The sequence below is a fragment of the Zeus faber genome (genome assembly GCF_960531495.2).
Source record: "Zeus faber genome assembly, chromosome: 17".
NCBI lineage: Eukaryota > Metazoa > Chordata > Actinopteri > Zeiformes > Zeidae > Zeus > Zeus faber.
The window spans coordinates 18,880,706-18,898,205 of NC_137204.1; the positions used below are offsets into that span (position 1 = coordinate 18,880,706).

Here is a 17,500-nt window from a genome sequence, read left to right on the forward strand (position 1 = left end):
CGCGGTCTTCGCCACTTCCTGTCCACTATCTATTATCTATTAACCCTAGACAGGAAATTAAAAGCGTTAAACCAGTAGATCAACACAGTCAGATCGCAGACGGCATCCACACACACACACACACACACACACACACACACACACACACATACAGACATGTATGCATGTACCTACAATCAGCGACGCACACCTCCACTGTGAACTGTGTTATTCACTGGGTTTAGTGTTAAATACAGTCGCCCATAAACCTACAAATATAAGTAAAAGCATACACTGCAAGTGCATTTCAGCCTTTGCTACGTAACCTTCCTTTTGCAACAACGCGGCGGCACAGTTTCCATGACAGCCTCGGAATAAACCTTTATATATTTTTTTTATTTTTTATTTTTTTCATCTCTGCAGAGTTGACTCTATATCCCCATGGCAATTATGGAAGAATACGTGGCCTTTGCAGTAAATGTAGATTTTAGCGAAAGGAGCGATTTCCATTTCTTGATTCTAGCTTCTGTCTGGAATGTTTTTTACCGACGCGGTTTCCCCCCGCCGGGCGACCGCCGGGTTGGGTAATAGCGGGGGGGAGGAGGAGCAGAATTTTTTTTTTCTCTCCGCCGTGAAGGTCGCTCTCCCTCCGCCCGCTTAAACCGCCGCAAAAAAGCTCCCCCGTCCTGGTCCGCTGCGATGCTTTCCTTCTCTCCTTTCCGACACTCTTGCCGGCCACTGACTCAGGAAAAGCGGGTGGGCTTAGAGTTGCGGTCGGCCCGTTCCGCCGGCGCGGCGACCTTGCCCCTCCTGGCGCCTCGCCCGCCCGCCGGCGGCCGCGACCGGGCGGCCGCCGGCCAAGGCCCGGCGTGACCCTGGCATCGGCCCGGCCGCTCCCTGCCGGAGCGCGAGTGAAGGTCGCTCGTCCAGGACCGGACAGAAGGGGCGGACGGTTTTCCGGTGGAAAGGTCGCGGGGGGGGGGGGGGGGGGGGGGGGGGGGGGGTGGGTGGGAGGAGAGTGAGCGTTTCGTCGTCGCTTTGAAAAACGTAGTCGCCCTCAAAACCCCGTTTGTTTCCGCTCTTCCGCGGATTTTAAGACCCGGGCTGAATTTGTCCTCCGCACACTTTGCCCAAATCGTGGCGGTCGGACATGGACGGTAGACCCAAGGAGCAGAAAACAGAGCACGGTTTTATCTCCTCGGCGCCTCAGTAGTTAGATTTGAAACGCTTATCTCCACGTCCACTACTTAGTGCTAATCATGTTTTTTATTTTTTCGTTTCGTTTTTTTGCCAGTGACATCACTTAGCCGATCAACGATAAGACACAGGGATACACGACTTCTCCAGGACCGTTGGATTGAGTTATTCGTTTTCGTTGATCTGATCAGCGTGGCCCCGCGCCATGTTCTGTCACGGAATGACGGGTTCGCCCGGTGCCACCGGATGCGTTGGTGCAGGCGGAGTATTGGGAAGAAACGGGAAAGGAAAGCAGGCCTTCACAGAGATATGGAAAGAGAAGGCATCCGTATTGATTGAACCCAGAGGGGTCCAGGGGTCTTTATTTAATCCATTATAACCCGGCGCTGACCAGGGAATCTTTATCATTGACGAGTGTTTCGCTCCGTGTGATGCGGAGGTGGAGCACCCGGCGCATTCGCGGTAGGTAGGTCCGACGGGCAGTCTATTTATCGCGCGTCAATTAACATCGACGGCGGCGCGGGCCGCTGAGTAAATGGCAGCAAACGCCACGGCCACCGGGGCAGATGTATTTCACCGTACTGACCGATTTACATCTGAGCCTGGGAAATTAAATACACTGAACCGGGAGCACAAAACCGCACCTAGTTCTACTCAACACATGAGCATGAGCATGAGTATGGAACGAGGTCTTCCGTATTTTCCTTGTGAGAATCATGTCGGTAAATGACCCGTCCCCCTGCCGGGCGGCACCAGTTGTGCAGTGCGGCTCAATTGGAATCGTTACACGGGAATCCATCGCTTCTTCTTCTTCTTCTTCTTTTTATTCTGGCAGTGTTTCCACTTGGTAAACACGTCCTGAACTCCGGATCAGTAAAGTTCTCTCTTCTCACGTCTGTGAGCCCGTGCGGCCTCTCGGATTTAAAGAGGCGATAAAGAGACGCACGCGGCTTTGAAAGCGGTCACTTGCCGGAGACGGAGGGCTTTGCAGGTCCGCCTTAACCGGGCGGGGTCATTTTGGGATTTTTTTTTTTTTCCCCGGCGATTAGCAAACTGCCAAACTCTTATCCGCTACCGGGCTTGATTGGGGATGTTTTTGAAAGGGATGGACGAGTTGCTGTGCAGCGCTCAATCATAGAAGGGGGATTTAGTTTTCGCTTCGTACTTTGTGTGTGATCCCCCGGTCTACGGTCTACGTTAGGGTGCTCTGGTAACCGATGGCAACCAGAGCATCACAGCGTTCGTAGGAGGTTATCGCTGAATCTACTCATCAAACCGAAAACATTTTTTATGAAGTGTTCTCGCCGGACCTTAGATTAAATCTTATTAGTAATCTAATTTATTCTTTTTTTTTTTTTTCGGGCTGTAGAGCCCACTGTTGACGTGCAGGTTCACACGTTGCATCCTTGATCATGTCGGAGGATTAACTCGTACGTTTATAATGCGAGGCGATATGCGGTACATTTCCCAGCCGGAAAACCTCTTTTTTTTTTTCTTCTTCTTTTTTGTTTTGATAGCCGCGATGTAGAACGAATATAAAACGAAACCCATATTCAATTTGGGCCTTGAAATATTCAGCGATAAGACGTACAATGTGAATTACGACAAACGCACCCTAATTACGGAGCCAAATACAATTTGAATAAAAGTGCTGTGAGGACATATCGCATTAAAATTTGAACACTCGATACGGAGGCAATTTAGAATGTTTCTGATTAAAATCGAGCCGCAGAATTAGAAAAGCTTGGCAAAATCCATATTGCGTATCACACAGAACAAGCATATGCGGAATTAATGCGTTTATTATAGGAATGTGATGATACTACCCACGAGTGGGAAAAACTAAACAGTTTTTAAGAACTTTATAAATATGATCATAACTTATGCAGCTACTTAGGACTTGTCAAAACACTTAATTATTAAGAATATGCCTATTTTTTTTTTGTATGGGCCAAGAAGACAGCCTGGCTCTCATGGGGCTGCATCACAGAGCTTGAGTTCAACAGAAAAAAAAAGCCCCAAAACAGGCCTTTTTTGTTTTTTTTTAAGGACAATCTGGCGATTGTGTGCGTTTGTATTCGGCCGCGCCGCGCACACCCCGACTTTCAGCCCACATTCTCCATCCTCCGAACCCCGGGCTCCCTGGTCCACTCTGTCTTCAACCGGGGGCAGGTGGACGCGTGGACCTGGGCCGTGAACCGTCCTGTTACGGTTGTTTCCTCTTGTGCGGCAGCCGCTGCGCAGCCGTTCGGAAAGAAAGAAACAAAACAGTCTTTATTCGTCACGCAACACACCACACTACAACACATGCTTGCACACACACACACACACACACATGCACATGCTTTGATGGTGGCCGGTGAAATGGTTCCTCTGCTTTTGACCCATCCTGGCTTGTCCTTCCTCCGGGGCCAGGTGATAAGTGTCGATCGCTGGTCAGACGGTGAATGGGGAGAGAGAGAGAGAGAGAGAGGGAGAGAGAGAGAGAAAGGGAGAGAGAGAGAGGGAGAGAGAGGGGGAGAGAGAGAAAGGGAGAGCGAGAGAGAAAGGGAGAGAGAGAGAGGGAGAGAGAGGGGGAGACAGAGAGAGAGAGAGAGAGAGGGAGAGAGAGGGGGGGTTTAGAGAGAGGGGGAAAGAGGGGGAGAGCGAGAGAGAGAGAGAGAGAGGGAGGGAGAGAGGGGGCTGTGTTGTTGTTTGTTGTATTTTTCTCTGATCTTTGAGCTTCTTGTTGCCGGGTCTATTCAGCAGAGATGGGGGGCTGGGACAGGGGGACGGCAGTGGGGGGACGTGGGGTCTGGAGTGGGAGTGATTGGTACTGTAAGAGCCTTTCATTCCCTCGTGCGGTTTCTTTTCTCGTTTTCTGATTTCCACTGGAGGGCTAGTTATATGCCCCGATACGAGAAATGATTATTTCTCTCACTATGGAAGTTGATGATGAATTTGTCCGGCTGCGCGTCGGTGCGGCACTGATGTGTGCGCACGCGCGCGTGCGTGCGTGCGTGCGTGCGTGCGTGTCGGCATTAAAGTGAGTTGCTTCTCTGTGCAACGCGGCCATTCATGTCTTGTTCTGATCTCCCAGCCCCACGGACCATACGAAGTAAGGGAGAGGGAGAGAGAGAGAGAGAGAGAGAGATAATGGGAGTGGAGGATGAGAGCGGGCGGGATGCTCTTTAATGAGCCCGTCCCGCTGCTTTCTGGGTCACGGTCTTTGGGTGTGGATGGACCCGGGACCCGTGGGGAGTCACAGCGCAACTCCCGATTATTTCGGCCGGCGCCGGAGTCGGCTCCTCCGGCGAAGAATTATCGGCGAGAAGAGAAACGAGCGGGTGAAAGTGAGGGTCGAAAGAGGAGAAGAAAAGGAGAGTAGTGTTAATTGTTTGATTGGTGGGTAATTAACGGGATAATTAATTGAGGTTTCTCAACAAAGTTTGTCGCTCGGAGAGCAACGGAGACGGACGCGGAGCGGGATGTCTGAAAAACACTGACGGCTGGTCTGCTCATTACACACACACACACACACACACACACACACACAGAAACACCTGTTGAATGGCAAGGTCAGTGGTGAAAGGTCATTGAAGGTTTTACTGCTTCTCAATTAAGCAGCTGAGGTGACGTGAGTCCAGGAAAGGGGAGAGCAAAGGTTTGGAGCTAATAGTGATTAAAAGCAGGCCCACCTGCTGGACACACACACACACACACACACAGACACACACACACACACACACACACACACACACACACACACACACACACACACACACACACACACAGACACATACACACACACACACACACACACACACACAGGCCCACCTGGTGAGACTGATCATTTCCTGATTGAGTCGGTTCTCCCCACCCCAACCCCCACTGTGGCCCCACCCGCCCCGAACCCTTTTATTTCCCAGCAATCATCTTGGCTTTGTGACAGGTATGGACGGAGAGAGAGCGAGAGAGAGAGAGAGAGAGAGAGAGAGAGAGAGAGAGAGAGAATAAAGAGAGAGATAGAGAGAGAGAGACCCCCCCCCCCCCCCGCCAGGGCATTATTTACCGCTCTCCCAGCGTCTACAAGGCAGAGTCTCTCAGACAACAAGGCTCCAGCGTGTCCACACAGCGGAGGGAGGGAGGGAGGGAGATAGAAGGAAGGAGGAATTACTGATGGAGCGATAAACTCTTTTGTTATCTAAACACCACCCCCCCCCCCCGCCCCCCCCTTCTATCCCTACACCTTTTCATCTTTTCACGCGTTGCCGCCTCGGCCCCGCCCTCATCCACTCGTCTCCGTCTCCCTGTCCGTCGAGTCGGTGCTGTGCCTCTCCATCTCCATCTCCATCTCCATCTCCATCTCCATCTCCATCTTCATCTGCATGTCCCGTTCTCTCTTGGCCCCGCCCTTCCACCCCCCCCCACCGCCACCGCCTCCCCGTTCCTTCTCCGGCTCCAGCTACATTACTCTGGCTTCTTTCTTTCACGCGTGTAAATAATTGATGTCCACCGGTTCGATGGTAAGAATAGAACAGTTCTGGAGGTGACAAATGGTGAATGGGCTTCAACCCTCTCTTCAAAGAGTTAGAAAGTAACCCCAACACGCTGGTGGGAGTGTGCGCCCGTTCCTTTTTCTGTTTGTCATCTGGCTGCGTGAGCGTATGTATGTATGTGTGTGACTGTGAGTGTGCACGTGTGTGTGTGTGTGCGTGTGTGTACGTGTGTTTGTTTGTGTGCGTGTGCGTGTGTGCATGTGTGCATGTGTGTGTGTGTGTGTGTGTGTGTGTGTGTGTGTGTGTGTGTGTGTGTGTGTGTGTGTGTGTGTGTGTGTGTGTGTGTGATTTAAGACAGGGAGATGAAAGGGAGTTGTAATTACAGGGAAGCGTATCTGTCTACTGCAGAAGTATCCAAGGAATGGCACTAACTGGGCCAAAAGCCTGAGGTCATTAGAACTTCTGCGAGTGTGTACGTGTGTGTGTGTGTGTGTGTGTGTGTATGTATATGTGTGTGTGTGTGTATGTGTATGTGTGTGTGTGTCTGTGTGTACGTGTGTGTCTGTGTACGTGTGTATATGTGTGTGTGTGTGTGTGTGTATGTGTGTGTGTGTGTGTGTGTGTGTGTGTGTGTGTGTGTGTGTGTGTGTGTGTGTGTGTGTGTGTTGTGTTGGAGGAAGAGAGGAAGGGAATGAGAGAAAAGGGGGGGCAGGGTGGGGGCGCTCAGCTTATAACATCAGCTCCTCAGAGTCAACCCCTGAACTCTGCTTCTCATTACTGGCGTCTCTCAGCAGTAGCTGGCTGCGGTTGGGTCTCCGGCTCGAAATCCACCGCGCGCCCGGTGCTGCCGGAGAGGAGTCCCAGCATTTCCCGAGCTCCGAAATACACTTGTGTAAACATTCCAAAATATCAAATGATGGGATGTCGCTGTGTGCCGTGCGCGGTGCCCGCGGATGATCCCATGCAAAGTTCTGGTGGTAATAACACGCTGCCCCCCCCGCGTCTCCCCTCCCGCGTCCTCGCCCGTCGTCCCTGTTCCTCGCCATCTGTTTATCTTAAATCATTTCTCTCCGTCTCCCTCTCTCCCTCTCTCCTTTTTGTCTCTTTGCTTCCTTTCAAGTTTGGGTTGATTTCGTTCTTTCGCCGAACGTGACCATGAATACATACTGTATTGACAAAGCAGGTTGAGCAAGTACAGGTCCAAGAAATAATGATATATAATAAAATAATTTGTAAAGAAAATAAAATATATAATAAAATAAAATACAAAATAGTAGAATAAAATTATTGAGAAACAAGAATCAAAATTATATGAATTATGCATTTATAAATTATAAGCAATATGTAAAACGTAATGAGTAATATGAAAAACATAATTGATTAATGAATAAATAAATTAAACAACAATACTACTACTATTATTATTATTATTATTATTATTATTATTATTAATAATAATAATAATAATAATAATAATAATAATAATAATAATAATAATAATAATAATAATATTAAATATAGCTGCAGGCAGCAATGCATGGGTTCCAGGTTAGTCAGTGTGACGTGTGACGAAACAATGTACAAGACATATTCGCAGTAATGAAGAATTTATTAAATTTATTTATTAATTTATTAATGGCCTTATTATGCTCCTTTTTACAGACCTTATTATAGGTCTCTGAGGTCCCCAAAACATGCTTTTGAAGTTCTTTGTTGAAAATACCGTAGGGCTGAGAAACCACGTCAACGGCCCATTTCACCACGTTTTCGGAGATAGGCAGCTCACAAAAGAACAGGTGTCTTATTTCACCGTTTGTGAGTTTTGCATGATAGGTCTCCTTTGTGGTTATTGTTTTAACGAACTACAATTCAACATGACTTATTACCAGCGCTTGACTTTTGCCTGATCCTGCCGGAACGCGATGCGGAACCTCCCCGATTGGGACCGGCACCTATTTGAAGGCAATCACATACTGTACCTGTCAACCCTCCCGTTTTCCCCGCGATTCTCCCGTATCTTACCATTCTCCTCCGCTGTCCTCCTGTTAAAAGATCTCTGTGCCTCGATCTCTCTGCGTGAGCAATCCCCGTGCAAAATACAGCTGTGTTTTGTTGATCCTAGATGTATTTATTTTCCTAATTGAATGAAACATAGCTGATAGGCGGCAGCCCCGCAGTGACGCAACGACGCAGTGATGATTCTCTGTGACCAATCAGTATCCTGCAGTGTTTTCACGTGACCTTTTGGTATCGCCGACGGGGATGAGAAAAACAAAATGTATGACTAACTCCTGATACAACTGTAGTCCGATGTGGATCAAACTTGGACCGCAATGTGTGTGGACTGCCCCGAATACAAATCGTGTTAATTTGTGTCCATGGTTTCTGAGCGCCAGACACTTTTACCGGTGATAACGGATCTGAACAAAAACAATATTGTTCTCTGTTGACTGGACCCCTGATAATGGTTGAATATAACAAATATTAGGTATTATAATTTATGTAATATAATAATATCTTTCTCTTGTATTTTTCCCTCACCCCAGTTGACGATGACTTCCTGGGACTGGGAGAGCTGCCGGAGACCTTCCCCTCGGACCCCCCGGAGCCCCTGCCGGTGTTCCTGATGGAGCCTGACGAGGCCTACATTGTGAAGAACAAGCCGGTCAACCTGTACTGCAAGGCCACGCCCGCCACGCAGATCTACTTCAAGTGCAACAGCGAGTGGGTGCACCAGAAAGAGCACACCGTGGAGGAGAGGGTGGACGAGAACTCTGGTCAGCGGCTCCGTTACACACACGCATGCGCACGTGTGCACGCACGCTCGCACGCTCGCACACACACACACACACACACACACACGCGTGCGTGCCTGCATAGGGTTCAGTTACAACCTTTTTTCAAGTTTTCTATGGTAACATCCTGCGGTTGTAAAGTCCCGTCTTAAACTGAAATGAATCAACTGCATGTGATTACCCTCCTTTGTTTAAAAAAACCCAGAAAAACCAAACAGTCCATCAACATCATGAATTATTTAAAACAAAAACAAACGAAACAAAGGGACACTTTTAAAGCCGGGCGACACCCAGGCGTGGTAATAATTACGCCGGGGCCCCCTCGTCCTCTGATGCACATTCATTGCGGTCGTGAACAAAGGGCCCGGAAGGATGGGGGCTTGGTGACAAACACCAGCTAAAGAACAGCACTGTCACCGGAGCTCACCACGAGATCTGAATGCCGAGCTCATCCCTCTCTTTACCGCTCCCTTCCACCACTTCCTACTTGCCCCCTACTGTTCTTTCCCAATCGCCCCCCCCCCCCCCAACCCCTTTATCACTCCTTCTCTTCATAACTCTCTCTCCTTCCCTCTTCGCTTCCCTTCCACGCCACCTTGATCCGGCGCGCTCGGCGTCTTTCAGGTCCGACCCCTTTTATGTCGGTGGGGTGGGGGACATCGTAACGTACATCCCGAGTTGCGCAAACACGTAACCAGAGCCTCTGATGCGGTGCGGACGTCGGGGCAGGGCGGTGTTTTTTATTTTTATTTTTTATTTTTTATTTTTTTCTTCCTCGAACGGGCGGCGGCGGCGGCGACCCCCTTTCATGCAGAGAAGACGGATGGCTTACAGCGTCTCCATGACGGAGGGAAAAAGACTTGGACAAGCTCTGTGAAGCCGGGAAGTGTCATTACCGCTTTCTCTGCCTCCCCATTCTGTGGGCATTAGCTGTGTTGAATACTTTCACCGCCGTGTGTGTGTGTGTGTGTGTGTGTGTGTGTGTGTGTGTGTGTGTGTGTGTGCGTGCGTGTGTGCGCCTGCACCCGTGTGTGTGTGTGTGTGTGTGTGTGTTTCTGGCCGTCCAGAGGCTGCAGTGAAGTCTGCAGCGGGGGCCGTTTTTCTTTCTTTTTTTTTTTTTTTACGAGAATCCAGCCCCCGAGGGCCCCGGAGCCATTACACACAATAAGCCGCTGATTGGCTGCATTCAGCCGCCATAGTTGGAAATTGAGTTCTTTCTTTTGCCCACAGGTACCAATCACGTAACATTTACCCTTTTTTACCTCGCTGCTTTGCCACCCGCGCGCACGCACAGGCACACGTGCACACGCACACACACACGCACACACACACATAGACACACACAGATACTCAGCATTCACTCTGCCGTTTCCATTGGCTTTCACCAACAAAACACCTCACACTGAGCGTGATTGAACTCATTCAAAACTCCGGGATTAGCGAGGCGGCAGCGGGGAGGCGCTCGCTTCGTCCGCGAAGCGCAGAAGAATGGAGAGCGACCGACACCCACGACACGGATCCAGCTCTCCGCAGCGCCGCATCCAGGGGCCGCTCTCTGTGCATATTAATTTGCGCGTGCCTGGTCGCGCGCACGAGCATCCTCCCACACATGCAGGATACAGCTGAAAAGGCAACACCCTTTCACACACACACACACACACACACACACACACACACACACACACACACACACCCTTGCATGCACACACACACACACACACACTTGCACTGCTAACACTACTGCCTGCAGGCTGTGCAGCGTCTCTCAGCCTGCCCTCGTCCTCTAATTTCACCAGATTGACAGAAAATGAACCCTGATAGAAACTGGCTTGGTCAATACAACAGCTACTTCAAGGAAGGAAATATGATCCGTAATACTTCCCCTCCCATCTCCCTCTCTCTCTCTCTCTCCCTCTCTCTCTATCTCTCCCTCCCGCTCTCTCTCTCCCTCCCTCTCTCTCTCTCCCTCCCTCTCTCCCTCCCTCTCTCTCTCTCTCCCTCCCTCTCTCCCTCCCTCTCTCTCTCCCTCCCTCCCTCTCTCTCTCTCTATCTCTCCCTCCCTCTCTCTCTCTCTCTCTCCCTCCCTCTCTCTCCCTCCCTCTCTCTCTCTCTCTCCCTCCCTCTCTCTCTCTCTATCTCTCCCTCCCTCTCTCTCTCTCCCTCCCTATCTCTCCCTCCTTCTCTCTCTCTCTCTGACCTGTGATTTGTCTCTGGTTTTGTTGGGGTTTTTTTTGGTTCCTTCGTGCTGCTGTGAAATGACTGAAAACAAAGGAACCTTAAAAGTCCCTCTTGCACTTTTCACAGCACAGAGAAGGACATAGCGGAGTCGGGAGTAATAAGTGGATGTCAGAGGACGGTGGTCAGGGAGGAGCGGAGGAGCCCGCGCTGATGGTGACGGACTGAAGTTCACTATCCGGCCTTTTTAGCAAACTCTAAGTCAGAGCAGAGACACAAACTTGGCCGCCTTCCCCGGCGCCACCGTCGCAAGCGCTGCCAGCCGCAGCGATAAAAACACTGGGCCGGTCTGTTAGCGGGGTGTCAACGAGAGAGAGCGAGAGAGCGAGAGAGAGAGAGAGAGAGAGAGTTAACTCGTGTTGTCATCCTACAGTACGTCGCCATTGCTCAGGGAAGGACGCGTAATGGACGTCTTTATTCACTCAGACTCTGACTTCCCCAGCGTGTTGGTTATTTACAACAGGTCGTTGTGATACCCTTGACACTGGAGTGGCGCAGTGTCGGCCGGTCTGCATGAACTGGGGCCCTCGGAGCAGGTGAAATTCAGCTTTGTTTGGGTTTTTTCGGGCCGGCGGCGATGGATGGGATCCAGGAAGGAGACTAAATATCATCATTTCAGTTCAGCTCATGTCTCGCTGGCGATAAATTCAGTTTGACATCAAGCGGCACTACGCGGCACGCCTGACCGAATAGTCCCAACTGCTTCCGCACAGTTTGCGTCGGTGTTTGGGGGCCGCTCCTGTCAAGCGGTGAATACCGCGATTCATAAAATAAAATGTTATAAAGGGAAGCCGGAGGGGGCAAGAAATGTGATTCGTGGCCGTCTTCCTCTTAAAGGTAATATTGTACCGTGAATTAGACGTCCTTCATCACCTGCCGCTGCCACTTGGAACATCAGATGCCGGTCGCAGACACCGCGGTCCGGCAACCGAGTGCGGGTCGGCGGCGTACCCGCGGGGCCGGCCCCATCGATCCGGCCGGACGGGCGGAGAGTTAATTATAAGCAGGTGTAATACACACTGGAGACGGCGCGTCACTCTCTCTGACTTATGGCTGAGAACATCGCGGCGTAGGGCTCTTCATCTGGTAGGATCATCGGCGCACTTAGCCTCCACCCCCCCCCCCCCCCCCCCCCGATGATGACTCCTGCCCCTGCTGATAATAATCAATAACGGCACCGTTAATGCTAAGGAGCTAGCCTACCTCGCGCTAACGAGCGAATTAATAATACATCACCTCCGACGAGCCCCCCCCCCCCCCCCCGATCATTTATTTAATCGGTGATGGTTGCCAAGGGGGGCGGGGGGCGCCTGGCCCCGACAACGGGGGGGGCCGAGCTCCGGCAGGAATTTCTCCCCCCTCCCTCTTTTTTTTTTTTTGTGAGCCGGCGACACCGCGCCTGCGGCTTCCTCAGAGCGGCGGCGAGGCCGAGGAAACATGATGTCATCGGATGAGGTCAGCGGGGGGGGGCTCGCGCGGGCGTGATCCCCGCCGCCTTTCATCCGCCGCGCCGTTCCTCAGGGGGAAGGGCGCTTTCAGTCCGTCTTTTTGTGAAGGGCATGACGTCACGAGCGACACTTTAAGGCGGCTTACCGTCAGGAGGCAGAACTGAGCGTTCACCGTCGACGTGGGCCCGGAACGTCAGCGCCGGCGGCGGAGCCACACCGCGGCAGACGGATATTCTACCGTGGAAAGGGCCTCGTTCCATCGTTTTGGGACGGGATGAAAAGGATTCCGCGGATCCCGGCACGCTTTCTTTGTGCCATTGAAGAAGTCATATATTTTTTTTTTATTGTTTCTGCTATTGATTTTTCCTGTTCTGCTCTGTGTGATGTTTTCCCAAGTTCAAGTGTGTTGCTGGCCTCAGTGGTGGATCAGGGCTCTGACATCAGAGCGCCAGCAGTGTGAAGCAGTGTGCACGGACCTAACACGCACGCACGCACACACACACACACACACACACACACACACACACACACACACACACACACACACACACACAGTTTAGATTCTTGTACTGCTGTCAAACTGAGGTCTGAATAAATATGTCTGGCCAGTGAGCGCCCGTGTTCCTGGTGCACTTCAAAACCCCAAAAAACAATAGTACATTTGGAAATCCGTCCTCACATGTATAATAAAACAAACACACACACACACACACACACAATTTGATACTTGGGGAGTAACGTCAAAAAACGCTGCCATCCATGACATTAAATGTCAATGTGTTAATGTCTAAATGCAGTGGTTTCCGTCCTCTTTAGAGTCCCGTACCCCTTCAGACGTTCAACCGCCAGCCGCGTACCCCTCTAGGGAGCAGCTTCTTAATGGAGCGATGGACAACTTATTTTGCTTTTACTCATCATGATGAATTGAACGTTCATTGTTTGTTGCTGGCTATAGGATAATAACACCATTGGCGTTTAGATGGGCTCCTCTACCAGCCCCCATACAACTATGCATTCAGACTGCCACCACGGCGCGAATCCCCAGTCAACGACAGATTTTAGGTGTGGAGAAATCTACTCCGGGTAGATCACGACCTCCTGAATTTAAAAAAGACTCGTCGAAATCGGTTGAGAAATGTCAACGTTATCGTGATTTTCATCCTGAAAGACCGCAGCTCCCCTTTTTTTACTTGGCCAGTCCTGCCCGCTCCAACATGCCGGCACGTTGGCGCATTGCGGCGACGAGCTGCGGCAGTCGAGGCGGCGTCTCTGTGTATTTGTCTATGATTGCGCGACCAAATTAAATGAAATTACACTCAAACTGTGACAATTTCAATGGAACTCTTCAGTGAAAACGCTTCCTCCTTCGCTCCTATTTCCAAAGCGGTGGCCATCATTTTCACGGAGCGCTCCGGAAAACGTAAAGCTTTCCGGTTCTCTTTGCAAAAGCCCCGCAAAAAAAAATGTTAAATACCGTTTAGAAAGGCTGTAATGTAATGACAAACAATCAGTTGACTGACAATGTGCCATTTCTTGAATGTGTCAAAAAGCCCCGTTATGCAGTCTCCAAGAAGCCAGTCGAACATGACCCCGACTGTACCTCAAAGTAGTCAAAATCACAATATTTGATCATTATCAATAATAATTTGACAATATTTTGGGGATGACTTTTGGCGCTTTGATAAGATAATTACACCCAAGAAATATTTGGGAAGCACTCATAAGGGATAAGTAAGAATATTAGGACCGAGCAAGTGGAGGTATGGATTAGAACAGCGAGAGCAGCCGTTGAAGCTCAGAAAGTTGCAATATTTTACCGTAATGCCGCCTTAAAGACACCATTTAACTATATCCCAAAATGACTTCATCTTCTCTCAAATCACGATATCAACATTATATTCATATAAAACACCGACCTCAAAATATTTCGCGTGACGTTGCCGCAGAGCTTCCCGAGGCGCCGTCGCTGTTTGTGTTTTAAGTGAATTTTCTTCAAATAACAATGAACATAAAAAGCAGATATAAACTTGTTGTGTGTGTGTGGGGGGGGCCGTCTGGTGATGCGGCTGCTTGGCCCCGCTCCCCAAAGCGCTTTGAGGTGAATTCACAAGGCTCCTCATGCTCGCAAAGATGATGCCGAGCGCACGAGCACGCTCTCTGCTTTATTTTCCTTTACTCTCTTTTCACATTATTATTTTTTTTCTCACACGCACTTGCGCGCGCGCGCACACGGCGGCAGAAGTTGTTTTCCTGGGTGGGGGGCTGGGTCGGTGTTAATTTTGCATGAGGGATAACCTGGTGTGTGTAGCAGCAGAAAGCAGGCGTTGTAAAAGCACTGAACCTGAAGTAAGGCAGCATATGTATTTTTAACTTCTCCTTCCCCTTAACAACGCCTCCTGCATTATCCACCGGATAGGGACGCGGTTCCAAGAATGGAGGTTACATTATATCCCAAATAAAACGAAATAGGCTCTTTTTTATGAAATGCATTAAAGTTATTTAAGAGATAACTAATACTGATATTTGTGCATGATAGTGGATCAGCCTGTGGATATTAAGTGCAATCGAAGTAAGTCCAGATTCAGACATCCATCCATATATATTATATATAAATATAAATATATTATATGTTATACAAATATATTATATCACGTATAATAACTGTCATAACGAACTGTTCATGTCAATTTAATGTCCCTTGCAGAAGAGGAAACGTGCAGGGAATAGTAAAAGAGATGAAGAGAAATAATAGACGTCCTATCTCCATACAGTCCATGTTTGCCATGTGTCTCTTTAATTCAGTTGAGTGACATTGTAATTGTAAATGGGAATTGGATATTAATAGTTTACCTACACGTCATTTTTTTACATTATCCTCCAAATGTCAGGTGCAAAATCCCCCCAAAAATGTCGATAAAAAGAGTTTACGTTTTTTTCCTAGTTCCTATTTGACCATGTTAGCAGTGTGTTTCTATCCTTTCTTATCAGCTCAAAGTTGATAAATAACTTACAAATGTAACAAAATATCAACATATTTATGTAGTATTATGTAGTATATGCATTATATATGTAGAATATATGTAGAATATATTAAGAACTGTATATAGTAGAATATATGTAGCTTATATGCACTATGTAGAATGTATGTAGAATACATGTTACATGCAGAACGTAGAATATATGTAGAATATATGTCGTAGATATGTAGAATATAGTAATTGCAGAATATATGAAGAATACATGTAGTATATATGCAGAATGTAGAATATATGTGGAATACATGTAGTATATATGGAGAATGTAGAATATATGTTGAATATATGTAGTATATGCAGAATATATGTAGTATATATGTAGAATATCTGTAGTAAATATGTAGAATATATTTAGTATATGAAGAATATATGTAGAATACATGTAGTATATATGCAGAACATAGAATATATGTAGTATATGCAGAATATATGTACAAAATATGTAGTATATATGTAGTATATGCAGAATATATGGAGTATATATGTAGTATATGCAGAATATATGTAGAATATATGTAGTTTATGCAGAATATATGTAAAATATATGTAGTATATATGTAGTAGATGCAGAATATATGTCCAATATGTGGTATATGCAGAATATATGTAATATATATGTAGTATATGCAGAATATATTTGGTATATAGAGTATGTCGTTTAAGGTGTTTAGACAACACCTGTCTGTTACCCAAACCTCCATTCAACTTGAAGTAACCAAAGTGCTGAGGAAGCTGGTTCTCCTGCTCGTCCTTCCATCGGCTCTTCCCAAAAACTCCTCCAACTGTTCCCAGAGCCGAGGATCTATGTGCCTTTCCACGTCGGCTTCGCGACGTCAATCTGTGCTGTATCTATAATCAGCGCCACCTTCCCTCTCCGCTGTAATCCAGCCGCATTTACTGACATTTTGTCATTCTGTCAGAACGCCAGCTCCATTATCCCCATTGTTATTATTTTTTTATAAAAGGAAAACACTGAAGAAATATGCACAACACGGAAGAATGTTGGCTTCAAAGGATTTAGTTCGGTAAATGCACTCGAACACGCGCATAATGCACGGAAATATAAATATGCATGCGCCGGGATGACACACGCGCGCGTGCACACCCACTCAGGCGCACACACACACACACACACACACACACACACACACACACACACACCATTTGACATGCAGACGTGCACACGCCGACGAACGTGCGCGTCGGCAGGCTCGTGCACGCTCTGGCAGCCTAATCTGCGCTGGAGGGCCGGCTGTGTGCTGCAGCGTTGGTTTAGGGTGATTTGTTTGTTCGGGGCCCTGGCGCCCAGATGAGCAGTAATCAGAGGAGTTAGCAAACAGGATTGTGTTAGCCATGACGCCCAGAATCCTCCCCCTCAGGGGCCCCGGCCCAAGCAGCACCGGAATCTGGGCCAGACTCACACGCACATACTGTACACGCACACATGCGCGGGCACACTTCAGTCAAAGTTTGGTTTGCATACTGTAGATTGATTTGGTTGGCGCTTGATTACCAGCGTGTAGAAATCAATAAATGTCGGGATAATCAATGTATTTTTGCAGATGTAAGATAATAAAGACACTTTGAAGGCGGTGGGAGGATGCCCTGCAGACATTGTTGGAGGGAATGATAATGAAGCCGCTTCCTAACTCCCCGGGGCTGGGGAAGGTCTTCATTTATTACACCGATCATCACTTTATTCACTAATCAGTTTATTGAAATGTTTCCACCATCCTACACGTTTTTTTTCCCCGTCGTTAATGCTGTGCAGGGATCCTTCATCGCTGTCCGCCATTTTCTTCTTCCTCCACACTCCTTCTCTGCCGTCTTTTCCTCTTTCCGTGTGAACCTTGTTTCCTATGTCCTGAGTGTAGTGCTATGTTTAGTGTGTGCAGATGATGCACACACGTGCACAAACAAGCGCGCGCACGCACACACACACACACACACACACGCATACTTTTTAGCAGACAAATGCCCCGCGTTTAACCCCTTCTCTAATCCGGTTTTCCCTCCAGGCCTGGTGGTGCGAGAGGCCAGCATCGAGATCACGCGGCAGCAGGTGGAGGAGCTGTTCGGGCCGGAGGACTTCTGGTGCCAGTGCGTGGCCTGGAGCTCGGCGGGGACCACCAAGAGCCGCAAAGCCCACGTCCGCATCGCCTGTGAGTACCCTCCGGGCCCCCCCCCCCCCCCTTTTTTTTATCCCCCTTTTGACCCACTCTCGCCCGGCCCTCTCGTCGCCATGGTTCTGGGAGTGAGCGTGCGCCGGACCCACCCCCTTTCCGGTTCCATGACATTTGATGCAGAAAAAACGGTACAAAAGACAGTTTGCG

General features: G+C 48.7%; 1 protein-coding gene across 1 annotated transcript in view; it reads left to right on the forward strand.

The window, feature by feature from the left end:
- Nucleotides 1-17,500, forward strand: part of unc5cb (unc-5 netrin receptor Cb) — a gene marked incomplete at its 5' end in the record, with an annotated part of 128,221 nt that overhangs the window by 58,479 nt on the left and 52,242 nt on the right. The window contains 2 exons of the mRNA XM_080017643.1: nucleotides 8,201-8,431; nucleotides 17,186-17,329. Of these exons, the coding sequence (XP_079873769.1) occupies nucleotides 8,201-8,431; nucleotides 17,186-17,329 (375 nt within the window). The remainder of the gene's footprint in view (nucleotides 1-8,200; nucleotides 8,432-17,185; nucleotides 17,330-17,500) is intronic.